Genomic DNA, 22,576 nt, shown 5'->3' on the forward strand with positions numbered 1-22,576 from the left:
AATAACTCTAGTCTCTTACTAGGATTTGACTAGGACTTGTGGACTCAAGTTGATTATTTCCACCTGACTTTCCTTCATAGTTAGAGGTTGACTAAGTGGAGCAATAACCAATTGATATCACAATTGATAGAGATAATGATGATAGAAATTCCAATTCCCAACCCTAGCCAAGGCTTTTATATTGATTGATTGTTATTCACCCTTGCTTGATTACAATTACTTGTGTCCCTTAGTTTCATTGCTATTTGTTCATTGCTTTTATGCAAGCTTGTTTACATTCTTCATACTCAACCTCAAACGCCAAGAGACTTCTAGCCAATGATGTGCACCTTAGGGCAACTCCTTGGGAGAACGACTCGGGACTAATACTCTCGGTTATTGAATTGGATTGTGGACACACACTTTCTTTGTTTGATGCACTATAGCTTGTTGGTTTAGACTATACTTACGACGAACATATTTGGTAAAATTATATACCGACAAAATATAAGTTCACTAATCCTCTTGCTCAGTTAACCGACCTATATCTCCAAGTTCCTGATGGATGACCTAGTTTCTGCCATGAAACTGTGAGTGGTCATGGAAAGGTTAGAGACAATTATGGCCAGGTTAGAGAGGCTTTGTGTGAGAGTCTCCTTCTGTTGCTAAGAGGATTAAAATGGTCTGTTGTTGAACCAGTTCTAGTTCATTCTATCCTGATTTTTACTGAAGCCTTTTTGAGGCTTCTATTGATCTTTCCATCTAAAATTAGGTTGGTTCCTCCATCCCTGATTAAAAGTATTCAAATAGGGATTGTTGTTGGAGTTTCTGGAGGAGTTTCCCATGTAGTTCACCTCCTCCATGGTGGTCCAGACGTTATCACCAGTGTCCAATTCATACGTTGTTTCTGGATAATAAGCATCTGAGCTCTGCGTCCCACTCAAGTGTTGAGAGATCATGTTGATCTGCTGAGACATGAGCTTGTTCTGAGCCAAGATGGCGTCTAATGTGTCCACCTCCAAAACACTTCTCTTCTGAGCTGCCCCATTGTTCACAGGGTTCCTCTCAGAAGTGTACATATATTAGTTGTTGGTAACCATGTCAATAAGCTCCTGTGCCTCTTCAGGCGTCTTTTTAAAGTGGAGAGATTCACCTGCAGAGTGGTCCAATGACATCTTGGACGCTTCAAACAGACCATCATAGAAGATGTCTAGCATGGTCCAGTCTGAAATCATGTTGGGAGGGCATCTCCTGATCAATTGTTTGTATCTTTCTCAAGCTTCATAGAGGGATTCACCCTCTCTCTGTCTAAAGGTTTATACTTCCACCCTGAGCTTGCTCAGCTTCTAGGGTGGAAAGAATTTGGTCAAGAATCTATTTACCACCTTCTCTCAGGTGTCTAGGCTTTCTTTAGGCTGGAAATCCAGCCATAGCCTTGCTCTATCTCTTACAGCAAAGGGAAAGAGCATGAGCTTGTAGACCTCTGGATTTACTCCAGTAGTCTTGACAGTGTCACATATCTGCAAGAAGTCAGATATGAATTTATTTGGATCTTCCTGTCGAAGTCCATGAAATGGATAATTCTGTTGTACTAGAGTGACTAGTTGAGGCTTCAACTCAAAGTTGTTTGCACCAATGGCATGAATAGAGATGTTGAGCCTGTAGAAGTCAGAAATGGGTGAAGTATAAGATCATAGGACCTTTCTTATGTCTCCCCCATTATCTGGGTTAGCTACCATTGTTGTATCTTTATCTTCTTGTTCTAGAGCTCCTATGAGATTCCTTACGGCTCTGCTAGCCTTAGATTATTGCAGAGGCCTTCTTAAAGTCCTTTCAGGTTCAGGATCTGGATCAAAGAGAGGTTCTTCATTCTTATTCCTGCTCATGAACAAGAAGAAAGAATCCAAGAAGAGAAGAAGAAAAGAGTCTCTATGTCAGAGTATAAAGGACTCCTAGTAAAAGAGTTAGAAGAAGAGAAAAGAAAAGAAAGATGTCTTTTAATTTAAAAAGAATTTCGAAAATAAAGTGAGAAAGAAGAAGAAGATTTTCAAAAAAGAAAAGAGAGAAAACAGTTAGAAATTTTCGGAAAAAGATGAGAGAGAAAGAATAATTAAAGAGACACAAAAATTTTTAAAATTAAAATAAGATAAAACAAATAATTGACTAACAAGATTTGAAAATAAAATAAAATAAAATAAAAGATTTAATTTTGAAAATTTTTAAAATTTTAAAAAGAAAGAGAAAATCAAAGATTTTAAAATTTAAATTTGGAAAGAAAAAAAGTCAAATAAGAAAAAATAAGATTTTAAAATTTTAAAATAAAAGATTTGATTTAGAAAAATTTTGAAATTAAAATGAGAAAGTCAAAGAAAGATTTTGAAATTCAAAATTCGAAAAAGTCAAGATTGAGAGGAAAAAAAGATAAGATTTTTAAAAATTTAAAGATTTTTAAAAATTTAAAATTTAAAAGAAAAGAAAAACTAACAAGATACTATAATTTAAAATTTGAAATTAAAAAGAAAGATAAGATAACAAAATTTTGAAATTAAAGAAAAAGGTAAGATAAGATTTAAAGATAGAAAAGATAAACAAGAAAAACAAGATTACTAATCAAGACACCAAACTTAAATTTTTTTTAATTTAAATTGAAAAAAATTTCAAAAATATTTATTTTAATTTTTTTTCGAAAAATTAAAAAAGAAAAGACAAACACTATACGGACACTAAACTTAAAAATTGTAAGATCAAAGAACATAAATTTCGAAAAATTTAAAAAAAGAAAAACGCTAAATCGTTTGCCTTGAGGTACTGAGACAGAGACTGAGAGACTGAAATTCAAAATCGTGTTTGTCGGCTCAGAGACTGGTACTAAAATTTCTGTCTCTGTCTCCAAAATTTTAGTATTTCAGTACCTCCAAAAAGTAGGGACACTGGAGAATAAAATTTTTAGAGATGGAGACTAAAACTTTAATAACATTTTATACCTAAAATACTCTCATTTCAATTAATTAATTCCAATTTTACCCTTTGTACAAATTAAATTAGAGTTTCATTCTTGTTTCAATTTCTGTCTCATATTTTGCACCAAACAGAATACTGAGATTTATTTCAATCTCTGTTTTCTAGTCTCTGTCTCTCAGTCTCAGTCTTTCCGTCTCTGTCTCTCCACCAAACGTTACCTAAAAGACGCCAAACTTAAAAGTTTTGAAATCAAACAAAGAAAAACATGAAGAAAATTTCAAACACCGAGAAAGAAAAACAAGAACAATTTCCAAAGACTCGAGAAAAGAAATAAAAATCAAAGGGACACCAAACTTAAGACTTGACACAAGACTCAAACAAAAGAAAAAGATGACTCAAGATGAAAATATTTTTGAAAATTTTTAAAAAGAAAATAAGAAACACAAAAAGAAAAATAGTACAAGGTACCTGATCTAAGGAGCAAGACAACCGTTAGCTTGTCAATCTCGAATAATCCTCGGCAACGGCGCCAAAAACTTGGTGCGCGAAAATGTAACTCGCACAACTGAACCAGCAAGTACACCAGGTCATCAAAGTAATACCTCAGGTGAGTGAGGGTCGAATCCCACGAGGATTATCGATTGAGCAAGCTGTGGCAATCCTGTAGATCTTAGTCAGGCGAATAGAAAATTGATTGTTGTTGTAGGTGCATAGAACTGAATAATAAAGAAATCAATAATGAATTAAACTAGAAACAATAGTGAGAAATCAGTTAAGGCCTCGGAGATGCTTGTTCTTCTGGATTAATACTTCTTACTGACTACTTTAACGATGAATGATTCATTCAATGGAAAGGCTGTAAGTGATTAAGCCATGGGTCGTGGTCATTAATACCCATGGTCCAAACCAAATACCAGGACGCTGATCATTCAATCTGGACGAGGGTGAAGCTCATGCAATTCAATCTCTGTTGATTCTACTCAAAACGCCACAGACAAGGTCGAATCTTCCAGATCGGAGAATGATGCCCTATGGTTTTAGCCCTGGAGCCACAGGAACCTCAATTACCACTACTAATGAGATTTCATGTTACATATCCCAATTGGCCCAAGTAACTTGTTGGAACCTGTGACGTACTCTCAAGCTGTAGCTCAAAACTATCCGGGTCAGGACTCGTAAAGTACTCATGTAGAATAAGGGGTCATACTGTCGTTCCACCCCAGATTCACAAAGATTAAGAACAAAAATACATCATAGAATAGAATCAAACATATATTAAAGTAGAAAAGTAATTATATTAATCCATAGGAATGAGTAGAGCTCCTATTCTTAACCTAGGAGGTTTAGCCGCTTATAATTTATAGAAAAGATAGTTCTGAGAAGTTGAAGATTAAATTTTTTTAATAAAGGTGATCTTCCTTCTATTTATACTAATAATTAGACCTAAAAAGAAATTAATAATAATTAGAAATTAAAAAATGATATAATCTAAGCAAAAGGTGCGAAAATCCACTTCTGAACCCACTTAGTGAGTGTTCAGGTTGAGCTTGGCGTCCAACTTGGAGGAGTGGGCATTGAACACCCATTAGGGAGTGTCCACACAGCCTTGATGCTCCCTTGGTGGCGTTGAACACCGGCCTTGGGCGTTCAACGCTGGCTTAGGTCCTTTGGGGCATTGAACGCCAGAAAGGGGGTAAGTTGGGCATTCAACTCCCATTTTGGGCAGTCCTTTACAAAGAAAAGTATAGACTATTATATATTGCAGGAAAGCTCTAGAAGTTAGCTTTCCAACTCTATTAAGAGCACGTCTATTGAATCTTTGTAGCTCCAGAAAGGCTCGTTTGAATGCATGGAAGTTAGGATTTGACAGCATCTGTTGTCCTTTCTTTGCCTCTGAATCAAACTTTGCCAAAACTTGCCATTTTCACCCAAAAATCACCTAAAATCATAGAAAAACCACAAAAACTCAAAGTAGCATCCAAAAAGTAATTTTTGGCACTAAAACCTACTAAAACATAATAAAACTTAACAAAATGTACTAAAAACACTGAGAAAATAGTGCCAGAAAGTGTCTAAAATATCCCCTCATTAGCGTACGTACAACCTCGTGCGTACGCACACGCTGGGAAGTACATTCTGTTGAGGGTGTTTGCACATATCTGTGCGTATATGAAGAATAGAAACTTTTTCTTACTGTGCTTACGCACACTTCTATGCGTACACACACTTTTAGAAAACTCTTTGGGGAGTGCGTACGCAAAACTCTATGCGTATGCACACTGCCCTATTTTTCAATTTTTATTTCAACTGTTTTACCTTCCCGGAAAGTTTGTAAACTTTCGTGACACTTATCTAACACTCTTTAGCTTGTTTTTAGGTGTCAAAACATAGGGAAGGCTTTAGGTGGATCCAATTAGGTATTTTCTTGCAAAAGTTTAGAAAACGGAGACTTAGGTTTCTTGAGTACTGAGGACAGATTTGGTTGAATGAGAGGGCGAAGTATTGTATTGATAATTACTGATACAAATTGTAGAAGTGGTGAACTACTGAATACTGAATAAAATGATTTTTGAAAACCACTGAATTACTATTTTATTCTGAGATTGATGAAACGCTATGCGCATGGCAAGGACAGTTGGTTAATCTCGCTTGTCGAGGTCGCGGCGGCAGCATAATGACGGTTTGTTTATCCTGCTTACGTTGAGGTGTGAGGTCTGAGGCAGAGTATCCCGCTCGCATCCTTTTGGATCACAAGAGTGTGCCCAGCACTATATCCATAGGTAGTGTGCCTGGCACTATATCTGTTGGGGGATCCCACTTTTTATTCGTGACTGAAAGGCGATATCTCTATGGAAATGTGTCAGGTTGGCAGTTGAACTGACAATGTTATACCATAGCCAAATAGGATAGGCATTCATCAAGTGCATATTCTATCTATTTTTTTTTTTTGCTTTGCCGACTTGTATTTTTTTCCTAAGTGTTTAGCATGCCTAAATGCTTATTGAATTACTTGATATACATGCTTAGTTGTGCTTTACTTGCATTGTTATTATCTATGTATTCTACTGGGATTGAGGAGGTTCAGAAGGAGGTGGTGATGGGATCCCATGGTGGTTAGGCTAGCGAAGGCTGTGGGACAGCGGAGAATTGTTAGATTAGAAATTCACTAAGTTAGACTACCCTTTTTCATTGTGGTTTTAAAGTTAATGTTTTAAATTTACTTTTGGTCTAAGCTTGAATCTTGTGATGGATATGAAGTTCTAGGATTGCCTCTGGCATCCCAGAGTCTTATATCTTACATCACTGGGTACTGTTACCATATTGAGAATCTCCGGTTATCATACCATATTCTGTTGTTTTTTTCAGATGCAGGTTGCAACCCGCCTCAGTAAGTTGCCTGATGGTGATAGAGCGGAGGATCCTTGCTACATTTTGGAAGTCTTTTGGTTTATTTTATATAGATCTCTCACTTTTGTATTTATCTATGCCTTCGAGGCTTACTTTGAGAGAAATATTGTATAAGCTATTTTACTTTCACAAACTCTAGATTGTCTGTATATAACTGGCCAGCTTAAACTCCGCGAGTTGTGGCTAGATCTTTATACTATTACGCTCTTATATATCTATATATGTCTTGATATCTGTATGTATATCTATGCCTTAAGTTTGTAGCTTCGTGTGAACGTTTTATGCTTTTCAAACTCTGTTTTTTAGCTTAATTCCTCATCGGACTTCTAGAATTACTATTTCTCTCTCTCTCTCTCTCTTTCTCTCTCTCTCTCTCTCTCTCTCTCTCTCTCTCTCTATATATATATATATATAATGTATGTATAAGCCTTAGAATCATCGTAACCTTTAATTAACCTTTACTTTATGACGTGAGGTAAGGCTTAAGGTAATTATGGTGTTACAACTACAAGAAAAATGTTGAGTACTGTCCGATTTAAAGTCACAGAGTAGCGACAGAGTTACTGTCGGATTTACCGACGGTAACAACGTTAAATTCATAAGGTTAAGTAATTACCGGTGGATTTACGTTTCTGACGATAAATTCACCAGTAATATTTGGAGGGAAACAAAAAATAAATTGGCGCATTCTTTAGGGTTGAATTTATCCTAAAAAAATTCCGATGTTAAACCCACTTAGTGAAATGCTGCGTTTTTGTGACCTGCAATGATTTACTGTAAGATTTTTCTGACAATAAATCTGATGGTAAATTTAAAGTATGAACTCTCTTCCCCCCTAATTTGAATTTCACTCTCTCTCTAACCATCTCACCTCCCTCTCTCTCGATCCCTATACTCCTCTGCCCCTTCTCTCTTTAACCCTCTCGCATTCCCTATTGCCGCCGGTCACCCTAAACTGCCACCTCTCTCTTCTCTTTCTTTCCTTCTCCCTTTAACCCACTCTAGCTCGTCCCCTGTCACAGAGCCCATGTTCCTAGCTCGTTTTGGCTAACGTCCAACTCCGGCAACCGTTCATTTGCCGCTTCTCGCACCGGCAACATCATGGTGCTGCTGCAACTTCTTTCATATTTTTTGTTCCATTCCGTTTTGGCAACTTAGGTTATTACTCTGTTTTTAATTTTTGTTTTAGTTCATTTTAGTTTCATTAATCTGTTTTATAGTTAGCTAGTTATTTAGAATTAATTTTTTGTTAGTGAATTTTAAGTGGTTAGGATAGGTTAGATTGGGTTATTAGGTTCTGAATTGCGGATTATTTGGATTATGCTTGGTTGTTGCCGGTTTTGAATTATTTGTTGTTAGTGTTGATTATTTATATGAAATTGGGACTGTCAATTGCTATTTGATCTTGATTTTGAATATTTAATATTTGTGCATACCAAGTGTTCATCAATATGCCTTACAGGTTTTAATGCAATTTTTGGTCTAATTCTTGAAAATCAATACTCATTTACATGCTATGATTGTTAATATGCATTGATAATATAATTTAATTTATTTTTAATTGACTAAAATTTTTGATTGATTGAGGCATTTATTTAATAGTACAAGACTAATTAAGTTGGTCCTTTTTAACCCCATTAGGTCAACTTTGTATGTTTAATTGGTTTTGGGTTCTATAAGGAATGAATTTCAAATGTTGAAATTAATTAGTTCTGATTTCTGTTTCTTATTTAGTTCTGAACTTAGGGTACTGAAATTGTTTTGGATTATACTTAGGATTTTCTAAAATTCTGAACTAAAGTTACTGAACTTGTTTAGTTTCAATTTTAATTAAAACATGTTTTGATTTTAGTTCCTTATTTAGTTCTGATTTTTTTCGATTCTAATTAAAACATGTTTTGATTATTGTTGATTTGTTCTGAACTAGTTATTATAATTTATAAGGTTGATTTATTGTTCTGAATTTCTGATTATTGTTTATCATTGGGTTGATTATTATTTATTTGTGTTGATTATTGTTGATTAGTTTTCTTTGTTAGATTTCTGAACTAAGTTTATTATACTTAACTGGTATGTTATTTGCAGATATGATGACAGGTGGAAGTTCAGTGGATCAGGCTACTGGTCGTGGACGTGGTTGTGATCGTGGTAGAGGAATGGTTTCTTCTGGTACCATTGAGAATTTTGGATTCTCTCCCTCTACTTCGACTATCCCGGTTACATCATAGGTGGTGGGTTTAGCAAACCAGCCGTTCATCATTGTCCCTAACCCCAACTACATCCCTTTGTCTATGGCGACGCCACCGCCTCCAACCGTTCAACATCCTGCTGCCACAGTGACGTCGCCTCCAGTGACGAAAGCCGTGACCCCGGAGTCCTCTTATGAAAGTGAGGCAGCTGATGCCCCTCTACCACCTCCCATCATATGGCTGATGATTTGGCCTGATGGAGGCACAGGGTAAGTATCACTTTATGTCTTTTATATTTCCTAATTATTGTATTACTGAAAGTGTCTAATTATTGATTCTAGTTTATAGATTTAGGGTTGTAAGTATGAATGGATAAAAGTGTGTCATGTTTCTTAATTATTGAATTTCTGAAAGTGTCTCGTTATTGATTCTAGTTTAGCAGATTTAGGGTTGTAGGTTTGAATGGCTGAAAGTGTGTCATGCTTCCTGATTATTAAATTGCTAAAAGTGTTTGATTATTGATTCTATTTTAGTGAATTTAGGGTTGTAGGTTTGAACGGCTGAGAGTGTTCATGTTTCTTGATTATTGAATTACTGAAAGTGTCTAATTATTGATTCTAGTTTAGTGGATTTAGGGTGGTAGGTTTGAATGGCTGAAAGTGTTTCATGTTTTCTGATTATTGAATTGATGAAAGTGTCTATTGTTTATTGATTGTTGACATTTAGTGCTATTTAAGTTAATTATTGATGGAAAGAGTTTGTGGCACAATCTAGTTATAGACTAAACTCTACTGAAATTTCTATAAAAATATCTATATATTATGGTTATTAGCTGTTGAAGTTTTAATTTATATTGTCATATTAGTTTGTTTGTTGATTATTGATAGGTTCGCGCTGAACAATAACGCATGCAGTCAGGAGATGACCAATGTCATCAAGCTAATGTATGACCATGCCTAGCCCAGTTACAAGAAGATCTCATTTGAGACCAGAGAGCAATGGTTTCAGACACGGGCGGTAATTAATTTCTTTTTAGTTTCAAACCTTTTTAGCGAGTTTATATCTTCTATTTTGATGAACTAATTTTAAAGTTTCTTTGTATAGCCGCACTTTATATTGGACGCTTCTCACGATGCCCTCATTAGGAAGATCTACAACCGTTGAATGGGGCAGAGGCTGCACCAGATACTGGAGGATGTTTGTGAGGGGCAGGACCACCTAACGACTTGGGCTCCGATCGAAAATAAAGAAGGCTCTGTTAGTTCACTAGGAGACCGACGAGTGTAAGAACTGGAAATTTATTAGCAATTTAATTAGAATAAAATAATAATAATTTAAATTGTCCAGAATATGTTGAAAATTTTAGAAATATTAATTTGAAAATTTTAAAGAGAGATATGGAATTAGCGGATTTTTCCGAGTGGAAAAATGTAATCTTCTGCAAAAAAAATCCGTAAAAAATTGTACCAGTAATTTAGTCGGCAGTACCGGCTTAAGTTTCTCAAATACTGCGTATGAGAAAATAAAAACTACAGAAATACTTAAAAAATATTTAGAATAGAAAACTGGACACTTATTTTAAAAGTTTTGGCCCGAGGTTAGGCCAAACGAACCAAAACGCTTGGCCTTGGCCCAAGTTAGGCCCTGGCTGAACATATATATACATCATTAATGAGTTATTTAGTTCATTATTCATCCAAATGAGAGAGAGAGCATGCTGGTGAGAAGAGAAGAAGAGGGGGGAGGGTTTTACTATTCACTTCAACACTAAATCGATAATAATTTGCATTTCAGAGCTTCGATTGGCGTGTCATTTGCAATCACACGAAACCCTTGGCGAGCTCTTCAATTTCATCTAAACAAAGTTGGTAAAAAACTCAAATTTCTAGCTCCATTACTCTACCCTATGTCAAACTCAAAAATGGTTTTTGGGTATTGAGATTCTTTGAGATTTTGTTATTTAGGTGTAATCTAGCTTGGGTGATAAGTGGGTTTCACCCCAAGTTTCATTGGAAAAGATAAAGTATCACTAAATCCTTGTGTTTAGCTGAATATTAAGAGCCCTAATGTTAATTTTGGAACTTGTATGGTATTAGATTGAGAATGTATGTTGATTGGAGTGCTTGAGATTGATATATCGCTGCTAGGACTTGTTGATTTTAGTTTGGAAGATTGGAAAGCTTGTGGAAAAGGTTTTGGTGTTTTGTGCTTGGGTGAAAATCAGTCAAGGTATGGTTTCAATTTTCTTTAGTTAATATGGAATGTTGCGCGAGATTTAGGCTAGTTGCCTTAAGATATGTTGAATTTGTATGAATGATTGAATTGTTGTTGAGAAATATAAATGTGTGTGATATGAAAAATGTTGAAATGGAGATTTAATGAGTTACATGATGTTATAGGTTGATAACGAATATTGATGAGCATGTGAATAAAATTAGTGTATAATGAATATGATGATGATTATTGATGTTGATGAGAATTGATGTGATTAAGGTTAAACCGTGAAAATTGTTAAAAAACCTTGATAAGTGGGAAATTATTGTTGGACTTGGAGATTGTGGATTGAATGGGTTGATGAGTGTTTTGAAAATGAGAGGATTTTGCAAGTTTTGGTAAAAACCTATTTTTGACGAATTTCAACGCGCCATAACTTGGTTTTCGAACCCTCAAATTTTGTGAAACTTATTTTGAATAAAAATCGGGTTTGTGTAGTTTATGTCGTTCAAAGAACAGATGAAAAATGATTTTTAACGAAGAAGTTATGCGCGATAGAAGTTTGGTATAAAAAATTGAATTCTGTAGCAAAATAGCTTTTTCTGAAAAATTGAAGGCATGCATACACAGAACAGTGCGTGCGTACGCGAGTTTGGGCCTCTGCCAATACTCATGCGTACGCGACACTGGCATGCGTACACAAGAATTCCCAATTTGCACTCATGCGTATGCGTCCGATGGCATGCATACGTTGGGTCTCATTTCTGTTTAGAATGCTCACGTACGCAGATGGTGCTCGCATACGCGACAATTCCTTTTTAATGCTCATGCGTACGTAAAAATGGGCATGCGTACGCATGACTCTATTTTGCTAAAAATGTAATTTTTGAGTTTTAAAGTGCTCCTCTAGCTTTCTAAACCTCTGTAATTGTTAATTAAGACCCCCTACGTAGTGTTTGGGTTTTGAGACAAGTGATGGTGAGTTAAGTCACTTAAAAGGGGTATTTTTTATTACAAGTTCAGAGACAGTGACTTAAGTTTGTAACATATTGTGGATAGAATAACTAGAGTGGGTTGGTAGAGTATTATATTGTGGTATTTGAGAAATGAATATGAATGATGAACTATAAAAGGTTGAGATTGGTGAGTTTGATAAAGATAAACAGTGATCACTGATATTGAGCAACACATTATTGAGATATTATGATTAGTAAGTCGCTATGCGCTTGGCAAGGATGGAGGTTGGATCCCGTTTGTTGAGGTTGCGATGCCGGCGTAGGGGCTGTGACAGTCTCCTACCTACGTTGAGATGTGAAGGCTGAGGCAGTCTCCCACTCACATAACCTTTCATGCCATAAGAGTGAACTCGGGCACTATAACCCGAAAGAGTGAGCCGGGAACTATGTCCTAGGGGGTGCACATAAGAGTGAGCTAGGCACTATATCCCAGGGGTGCACATAAGAATGAGCCAGACACTATATCCCAGGGTTAGAAGTAAGACTGACACTATATCCCAGAAAGCATATAAAGTGAGCCGGAAATTATATCCCAAGGGTGCACAAAGTGAGCCGGACACTATATCCTAGGGGCATGGCAAAAAGGAGACATCCGAAAGGAAGTGTCTGGTTGGTAGTTGAACCGATGAGTGATATCACAGCTAATAGGATAGGTATTCATCATATGCATTTACTGTGTGATTGTAATAAATTCAGCGTTATTGAGGAAGAAGTTGGGGAGTGAGCTCCCACACGTGCGGCGTCTTCATTGAGGAGGAAGTTGGGGTCTTCGGAGGTTGGCCCAACATGGGACGTTGCTCCCTTACATGCCACATCTTTGCTTGTGTCCTCCTCCTCTGTTTTTTCTTCTCTAGTTTTTTTTTCTGTTATAAAGCAAATCTTCACTAATCTCCTACAAAACATATAAGAGAAGTAGTGAACAAATAGTGAAGAATCATTATCATCATTGACATAATTAACAAGAAAAGTATCAAATGATGCTCATGCATCAAGTAGCATTAAGATTAGGATAATGAGCTGCCCAAAAAATCACAACACATAGAAAACTTACTTAGAATAATTTCATGTCAAAGAATAAGAATATTAAAATAAAATTTATTATTTATAATAATAAAGAAAGAACACAAGCACGCATTAATAAAACAGAGCCATGTGAAGAAAATAACTGAATTATGCATCTTTGCACTCTGGAGTGCCAATTACATCTTGAGTAACCTCTTCATAGAGACCAATGAGAGGGTCCAATGAACAGCCACGCACAACTAATTTTGCACGGCACCTCCAACCTCACTAATAAGACCAATCCGAAAAAAATTAATTAACTTATTAAAATTTAGAGTTGAAAACGAAATAAAAAAGTACCAGTTTGTAAGTATTGAAAGTGAAATCGGAGACTCCATGTTTGAGGAGTGGAAGAAGTAAGGTTAGAGTTCAAAAAGGGGTTAGGATATTTTCGTTTATATTGAAATAAAAACGTGGATTGAATAGGAAGAGGGACGACGGCAACCTACCTAAAGGAGGGGGGAGAGACGTAGCTCCAACAACAGAGGGAACAACAATGACAACGACTCTAACAGCGACGGAGATAAACAAAGTAGCTCTGTTTCAGGCGACAAAATAAAATCAAGGCGAGTCCACACAGGAGGAGAATGGAGATGGTTGGCGCTAGCGGAGGGTGGCTGAATGAGGTTGTCAATGGTAGAGAGAGAAAAGAGAAAGAGAGAGGAGAGTGGTGGAGAGAGAAGGGGTATTCGGAAGTAAGGAGGAGGGCTGTGTATTTTGAATTTAGTGCATCCTTACCATCGAATTTACCGATGAATAAATCCGACGGTAACGCATTTAAGTTCGTCAAAAAGTAACATCCACTAAATAAATCCACCGGTAAATCCACCCCTACCTTTCATGTCTATTTTTTTATTTTTTCCTCAAATTATTATGGGCAAATTTATTATTGGTGATACGTCACCCTTATCCTCGGTTGCGCAAAAAGCTCAGCACATGAGCCGATGATATCGTCGGGCCGATATACTTGGCACGACAACAGACAGTAACGGCCTCACCCATTCGAATAAAAAGACACGTGCTCAACAAAACCTACAAACCAGGACCTATCTACAGAAAACGGTAAAACAATCCCTATAAAGTCGAACTAGCATTCTCGGCTACGGGGCAGGTTCCACTACCAGTTTTCATATTCACTTACTTACTCTCACTTAATTATTCTCTCTCACGAGATTATCACTAACTTGAGCGTCGGAGTATCTTTTGCAGGTATTCCCGCCGCGGTGTTTGATCTTGGCCGACGTAAAGCTCTTCCTCTCGGTTGAAGACTCACTCGGAAGCGCTTAAGCTCGGCCTACTCAGTGTTCAGACGAATCACTTGGCGCCCACCGTGGGGCCGAATACATCTAACCCCACCTTTTCCTTTGTTTAGTCTTCTACTCTATTTTGCAGGATTCTTGATCGTCGAACATGGCTGACATGGAGAATCCACAACTCTCACTGGATGACCTCCTGGCTCGAATCGCCGAGCTTCAGGCGGAAGTACGAAGGATAGCCGAGCTATCAGCCCAGAACAATGGAGAAAGCTCCAAAGGCTCGGCCCAAGGTACCACAGATCCTTTAAACATCACCCCGCCAAAGGAGAAGCTCACCCTCGACAACCCCTTCTCCGAGGATATCACAAACTACCAGATGCCAAAAAACTTCACACTGCCTACTGCACTAGAACCGTACAAAGGGTTCGGAGACCCCCGAGCCCACGTAAAGAAGTTCCAATCAATGATGTTCTTCAATGGTCCTAACAATGAGCCCGTCCTCTGCCGAGCATTCCCCACATACCTTGATGGTGCTGCATTGCTCTGGTTTTCTAAACTTTCTGCAGGCTCAATTTCCTCCTTTGAAGACCTAGCCAGGTCATTCATTGATTATTTTGCTGCATCAAGGATATACGTACATGGATCAGATTACCTCGGCACCATCAAACAAGGCCAACATGAGAGCTTAAAGGACTACATGATCAGATTCGCAGACGCCACTATGGAGATCCAGGACTTGGACCCGGCCGTCCACCTACATGCTCTAAAAGCCGGCCTCAGGCCCGGCAAATTCCGGGAGACCATCGCTATAACAAAGCCTAAGACGCTAGAAGAGTTCCGGGAAAGGGCGGCAGGTCAAATGGAGATTGAAGAACTCCGTGAGGCCCAAAAATCAGATAAGCGACCACATCGGCAAGAGGAGGAAAGAGCATTCAGATCACCAAGCCGTAGAGACATTAAGAAGCCTTCCAAGCTCACACCAAAATACAACACATACACCAGATTCAATACCAAGAGAGAAAACATCATCAGAGAGATCCTCAACGCCAAAATCATAAAGCCACCAGCTCGAGCAGGGAGCTACCAGGACCAAAGGTTCGTGGACAGGACAAAAAATTGTGCCTTCCACCAGAAGTTCGGCCACACCACGGACGACTGCATTGTCACGAAGGATCTCCTAGAAAGGCTGGCACGCCAAGGACTCTTGGACAAATATGTCGAGAGCCGGAAGGGCAGAAGAGGAAACTCGGACAGGGAAGAGAACAAACAAGCAACGGCGGACAACAACAAAAAAGAACGGACAACTCCTGATCCACCAAGGGGAATAATTAGCCACATATCAGGAGGATTCGCGGGTGGAGGTGAAACAAGCTCGGCCAGAAAGCGAAGCTACAGGGCGATGCTCGCAATTGAAGGAACCATACAACTAAAGAAGGATAAAGACCCAGACGTCACAATATCCTTCAACTAAGCAGACTTCAGATCGACAAGCCTTAACCTCGGCGACCCCGTGATAATTTCCATCCAGATCGGAGAACTGTTGGTAAGAAAAACATTGCTGGACCCAGGTAGTAGTGCTGATGTTTTATTTTATTCTACCTTTATAAAGATGAAATTATCAGAAAAATTGATACAGCCCTCCTCAGGAGAGCTAATTGGGTTCTCCGGGGAGAGAGTCCCTATCATGGGACACATATGGCTAAAGACCACAATGGGAGAAATCCCTATGTCAAAATCAATTGATATTCATCACCTAATAGTAGACTGTTATAGCCCTTACAATATTATAATTGGAAGACCCGCCTTGAATATATTCAGAGCAGTGGTGTCCACATTACACCTATGTGTTAAGTTCCCAGTGTAGGAAAACAAGATAGCTACAGTATACGCCGACCATCAAGAAGCTCGGCAGTGCTACAATGCTAGCCTAAGGCTAACCCAAACAAAACAAGAAGCTCGGACTCAGGTTCAAGCAATCCACACTTCTGCAGACACAACGACACTGGCCAACCTCGACCCAAGGGAAGACCTCGGCGAAAGACCTCGGCCAATGGACAACCTTCAACAAATAACACTAACAGCAGATGACAAACAATGCACATACATTGGAGAAGCATTAGAAGGGGAAGTCTGGTGTGCGAAATTGTGATCACTACTTTTCACAACTCAAATAATCCCTAGTAATGGCCCCAAGAACTTGGTGCTCAATTACCATGGCATAAACACAACTTTGCACAACTAACCAGCAAGTGCACTGGGTCGTCCAAGTAATACCTTACGTGAGTAAGGGTCGATCCCACGGAGATTGTTGGTATGAAGCAAGCTATGGTCACCTTGTAAATCTCAGTCAGGCAGACTCAAATGGGTATAGTGATAAACGAATAAAGCATAAAGATAAAGATAGAGATACTTATGTATATCATTGGTGAGAGCTTCAGACAAGCGCATGAAGATGCCTTCCCTTCCGTCTCTCTGCTTTCCTACAGTCTTCATCCAATCCTTCTTACTCCTTTCCATGGCAAGCTTATGCAAGGGTTTCACCGTTGTCAGTGGCTACCTCCCATCCTCTCATTGGAAATGTTCAACGCACCCTGTCACGGCACGGCTATCCATCTGTCGGTTCTCAATCAGGCCGGAATAGAATCCAGTGATTCTTTTGCGTCTGTCACTAACGCCCCGCCTTCAGGAGTTTGAAGCACGTCACAGTCATTCAATCATTGAATCCTACTCAGAATACCACAGACAAGGTTAGACCTTCCGGATTCTCTTGAATGCCGCCATCAGTTCTCGCCTATACCACGAAGACTCTGATCTCACGGAATGGCTGGCTCGTTTGTCAGGCGAGCACTCGGTTGTCAGGCGATCAACCATGCATCGTGTTATCAGGAATCCAAGAGATATTCACTAGAACTTTGATTGCTTGTAGAACAAGAGTGGTTGTCAGTCACCTTGTTCATGAGTGAGAATGATGATGAGTGTCACGGATCATCACATTCATCAAGTTGAAGAACAAGTGATATCTTGGACAAAGAACAAGCGGAATTGAATAGAAGAACAATAGTAATTGCATTAATACTCGAGGTACAGCAGAGCTCCACACCTTAATCTATGGTGTGTAGAAACTCCACCGTTGAAAATACATAAGAACAAGGTCTAGGCATGGCCGTGAGGCCAGCCTCCCAAATGATCTAAGATAGCATAAAACTCAAAGACAGCTACCAAGATGTCAAATACAATAGTACAAGGTCCTACTTATAGAAAACTAGTAGCCTAAGGTGTACAAAGATGAGTAAATGACATAAAGATCCACTTCCGGGCCCACTTGGTGTGTGCTTGGGCTGAGCAATGAAGCATTTTTCGTGTAGAGACTCCTCTTGGAGTTAAACGCCAGCTTTTATGCCAGTTTGGGCGTTTAACTCCCATTTTGGTGCCAGTTCCGGCGTTTAACGCTGGGATTTCTTGAGGTGACTTTGAACGCCGGTTTGGGCCATCAAATCTTGGGCAAAGTATGGACTATCATATATTGCTGGAAAGCCCAGGATGTCTACTTTCCAACGCCGTTGAGAGCGCGCCAATTGGGCTTCTGTAGCTCCAGAAAATCCACTTTGAGTGCAGGGAGGTCAGAATCCAACAGCATCTGCAGTCCTTTTGAGTCTCTGGATCAGATTTTTGCTCAGATCCCTCAATTTCAGCCAGAAAATACCTGAAATCACAGAAAAACACACAAACTCATAGTAAAGTCCAGAAAAGTGAATTTTAACTAAAAACTAATAAAAATATACTAAAAACTAACTAGATCATACTAAAAACATACTAAAAATAATGCCAAAAAGCGTATAAATTATCCGCTCATCACAACACCAAACTTAAATTGTTGCTTGTCCCCAAGCAACTGAAGATCAAATAAGATAAAAAGAAGAGAATATGCAATGAACTCCAAAAACATCTATGAAGATCAGTATTAATTAGATGAGCGGGGCTTTTAGCTTTTTGCCTCTGAATAGTTTTGGCATCTCACTCTATCCTTTGGAATTCAGAATGATTGGCTTCTTTAGGAACTCAGAATCCAGATAGTGTTATTGATTCTCCTAGTTAAGTATGATGATTCTTGAACACAGCTACTTATTGAGTCTTGGCCGTGGCCCAAAGCACTCTGTCTTCCAGTATTACCACCGGATACATACATGCCACAGACACATAATTGGGTGAACCTTTTCAGATTGTGACTCAGCTTTGCTAAAGTCCCCAATTAGAGGTGTCCAGGGTTCTTAAGCACACTCTTTTTGCCTTGGATCACAACTTTATTTCTTTCTTTTTCTTTCTTTTTTTTCTCTTTTCCTTCTCTTCTCTTTTTTTTTCGGTTTTTTTTTTTCGCTTGCTTCCTCTCTTTTTTTTTATATTCACTGCTTTTTCTTGCTTCAAGAATCATTTTTATGATTTTTCAGATCCTCAGTAACATGTCTCCTTTTTCATCATTCTTTCAAGAGCCAACCTTCATGAACCACAAATTCAAGATACATATGCACTGTTTAAGCATACATTCAGAGAACAAGAGTATTGCCACCACATCAAAATAATTAAACTATTATAAAATTCAAAATTCATGCAATTCTTTTCTTTTTTTCATTTAAGCACATTTTTATTCAAGAAAGGTGATGGATTCATAGGACATTCATAACTTTAAGGCATAGACACTAAGACACTAATGATCACAAGACACAAACATGGATAAACATAAGCATAAAATTCGAAAAACAGAAGAATAAAGAACAAGGAAATTAAAGAACGGGTCCACCTTAGTGATGGCGGCTCTTTCTTCCTCTTGAAGATCCTATGGAGTGCTTGAGCTCCTCAATATCTCTTCCTTGTCTTTGTTGCTCCTCTCTCATGATTCTTTGATCTTCTCTAATTTCATGGAGGATGATGGAGTGTTCTTGGTGCTCCACCCTTAGTTGTCCCATGTTGGAACTCAATTCTCCTAGGGAGGTGTTTACTTGCTCCCAATAGTCTTGTGGAGGAAAGTGCATCCCTTGAGGTATCTCAGGGATCTCATGATGAGAGGGGTCTCTTGTTTGCTCCATCCTTTTCTTGGTGATGGGCTTGTCCTCATCAATGGGGGTGTCTCCTTCTATGTCAACTCCAACTGAATAACAGAGGTGACAAATGAGATGAGGAAAGGCTAGCCTTGCCAAGGTGGAAGACTTGTCCGCCACTTTATAGAGTCCTTGGGCTATAACCTCATGAACTTCCACTTCTTCTCCAATCATGATGCTATGAATCATGATGGCCCGGTCTAGAGTAACTTCGGACCGGTTGCTAGTGGGAATGAGTGAGCGTTGAATGAACTCCAACCATCCTCTAGCCATGGGCTTGAGGTCATGCCTTCTCAATTGAACCGGCTTGCCTCTTGAATCTCTCTTCCATTGTGCGCCCTCTTCACATATGACTCTGAGGACTTGGTCCAACCTTTGATCAAAGTTGACCCTTCTAGTGTAAGGATGCTCATCTCCTTGCATCATGGGCAAGTTGAATGCTAACCTTATATTTTCCGGACTAAAATCCAAGTATTTCCCCCGAACCATTGTAAGATAATTCTTTGGATCCGGGTTCATACTTTGATCATGGTTCTTGGTGATCCATGCATTGGCATAGAACTCTTGAGCCATCAAGATTCCGACTTGTTGAATGGGGTTGATAAGCACTTCCCAACCTCTTCTTCGGATCTCATGGCGGATCTCCGGATATTCACCCTTTTTGAGTGAGAAGGGGACCTCGGGGATCACCTTCTTCAAGGCCACAACTTCATAGAAGTGGTCTTGATGCACCCTTGAGATGAATCTATCCATCTCCCATGACTCGGAGGTGGAAGCTTTTGCCTTCCCTTTCCTCTTTCTAGAGGTTTCTCCGGCCTTGGATGCCATAAATGGTTATGGAAAACGAAAAAGCAACGCTTTTACCACACCAAACTTAAAAGGTTTGCTCGTCCTCGAGCAAAAGAAGAAAGAAGAGAGTAGAAGAAGAAGAAATGAGGGAGAAGGGGATGGCTTTGTATTCGGCCAAAGAAGGGGAGAAGTGGTGTTTAGGTTGTGTGAAAATGAAGGAGTGAAGAAGGGTATTTATAGGAGAGAGGGGAGATGGAGTTCGGCCATTATGGGTGGGTTTGGGAGGGAAAGTGGTTTGAAATGGAAGGGTGAGGTTGGTGGGGTTTTGTGAAGGATGGATGTGAGTGGTTAAGAGAAAGATGGGATTTGATAGGTGAAGGGTTTTTGGGGAAGAGGTATTGAGGTGATTGGTGAATGGGGGAAGAAGAGAGAGAGTGGTGGTGGGGTAGGTGGGGATCCTGTGGGGTCCACAGATCCTGTGGTGTCAAGGAAAAGTCATCCCTGCACCAAATGTTGCTCAAAATCATGTTTTGAGCCATTTCTGGCGTTAAACGCCGGGCTGGTGCCCATTCCTGGCGTTTAACGCCAGGTTCTTGCCCTTTTCTGGCGTTTAACGCCAGTCTGGTGCCCCTTTCTGGCGTTAAACGCCCAGAATGGTGCCAGACTGGGCGTTAAACGCCCAACTGCTAGCCTCACTGGCGTTTAAACGCCAGTGGGATCTTCCTCCAGGGTGTGCTGTTTTTCTTCCTGTTTTTCATTTTGTTTTTGCTTTTTCAATGGATTTTGTGACTTCTTATGATCATCAACCTACAAAATACATAAAATAACAAAGGGAAATAGATAAAATATAACCATTGGGTTGCCTCCCAACAAGCGCTTCTTTAATGTCAGTAGCTTGACAGAGGGCTCTCATGGAGCCTCACAAATACTCAGAGCAATGTGGGAACCTCCCAACACCAAACTTAGAGTTTGAATGTGGGGGTTCAACACCAAACTTAGAGTTTGGTTGTGGCCTCCCAACACCAAACTTAGAGTTTGACTGTGGGGGCTCTGTTTGTCTCTGATTTGAGAGAAGCTCTTCATGCTTCTTCTCCATGGTGACAGAGGGATATCCTTGAGCCTTAAACACCAAGGATTTTTTCATTCACTTGAATGATCAGTTCACCTCTATCAACATCAATCACAGCCTTTGCTGTGGCTAGGAAGGGTCTGCCAAGGATGATGGATTCATCCATGCACTTCCTAGTCTCTAGGACTATGAAATCAGTAGGGATGTAATGGTCTTCAACTTTTACCAAAACATTCTCTACAAGTCCATGAGCTTGTTTTCTTGAGTTGTCTGCCATCTCCAATGAGATTCTTGTAGCTTGTACCTCAAAGATCCCTAGCTTCTCCATTACAGAGAGAGGCATGAGGTTCACACTTGACCCTAAGTCACACAGGGCCTTCTTGAAGGTCATGGTGCCTATGGTACAAGGTATGGAAAACTTCCCAGGATCTTGTCTCTTTTGAGGTAATTTCTGCCTAGACAAGTCATCCAGTTCTTTGGTGAGCAAGGGAGGTTCATCTTCCCAAGTCTCATTTCCAAATAACTTGTCATTTAGCTTCATGATTGCTCCAAGGTATTTAGCAACTTGCTCTTCAGTGACATACTCATCCTCTTCAGAGGAAGAATACTCATCAGAGCTCATGAAAGGCAGAAGTAAGTCCAATGGAATCTCTATGGTCTCATTTTGAGCCTCAGATTCCCATGGTTCCTCATTGGGGAACTCAGAGGAGGTTGGTCCACGCTCATTGAGGTCTTCCTCAGTGGCGTCCACCTCCTCTCTTTCCTCTCCATATTCGGCCATGGTTATGGCTTTGCACTCTCCTTTTGGATTTTCTTCTGTATTACTTGGGAGAGTACTAGGAGGGAGTTCAGTAACTTTCTTGCTCAGCTGTCCCACTTGTGCCTCCAAATTCCTAATGGAGGACCTTGTTTCAGTCATGAAACTTTGAGTGGTTTTGATTAGATCAGAGACCATGGTTGCTAAGTCAGAGGGGTTCTGCTTAGCATTCTCTGTCTGTTGCTGAGAAGATGATGGAAAAGGCTTGTTATTGCTAAACCTGTTTCTTCCACCATTATTATTATTGAAACCTTGTTGAGGTCTCTCTTGATTCTTCCATGAGAAATTTGGGTGATCTCTCCATGAAGAATTATAGGTGTTTCCATAGGGTTCTCCTAGGTAATTCACCTCCTCCATTGAAGGGTTCTCAGGATCATAAGCTTCTTCCTCAGATGAAGCATCCTTAGTACTGCCAGGTACATTTTGCATTCCAGACAGACTTTGAGAAATCAAATTGACTTGTTGAGTCAATATCTTATTCTGAGCCAAAATGGCATTCAGAGTGTCAATCTCAAGAACTCCTTTCTTCTGACTTGTCCCATTGTTCACAGGATTCCTTTCAGAAGTGTACATGAATTGGTTATTTGCAACCATCTCAATTAGTTCCTGAGCCTCTGTAGGCGTCTTCTTCAAATGAAGAGATCCTCCGGCAGAGCTATCCAAAGACATCTTGGATAGTTCAGAGAGACCATCATAGAAAATACCTATGATGCTCCATTCAGA

At 39.3% G+C, this 22,576-nt stretch overlaps 1 protein-coding gene and 1 non-coding gene across 2 annotated transcripts; both read left to right on the top strand.

Annotated features, from left to right (window-relative positions):
* Positions 1-1,207: 1,207 nt before the first annotated feature.
* On the top strand, positions 1,208-1,316 carry LOC130964913 (small nucleolar RNA R71). Its single transcript, XR_009080978.1, has one exon. It is a non-coding gene; the product is annotated as a small nucleolar RNA R71 (small nucleolar RNA).
* Positions 1,317-14,239: 12,923 nt separating this feature from the next.
* LOC130962988 (uncharacterized) lies at positions 14,240-15,556 on the top strand. The gene has a single exon (XM_057889136.1). It carries the CDS (start codon positions 14,240-14,242, stop codon positions 15,554-15,556), a length of 1,317 nt encoding a protein of 438 aa, XP_057745119.1.
* Positions 15,557-22,576: the final 7,020 nt, after the last annotated feature.

This window comes from Arachis stenosperma, chromosome 2 (assembly GCF_014773155.1).
Source record: "Arachis stenosperma cultivar V10309 chromosome 2, arast.V10309.gnm1.PFL2, whole genome shotgun sequence".
Classification (NCBI taxonomy): Eukaryota; Viridiplantae; Streptophyta; class Magnoliopsida; order Fabales; family Fabaceae; genus Arachis; species Arachis stenosperma.

Coding starts and splice junctions, on each gene's coding strand:
- LOC130962988 (XM_057889136.1), top strand. CDS start 14,240: ATGGCTGACATGGAGAATCCACAACTCTCACTGGATGACCTCCTGGCT.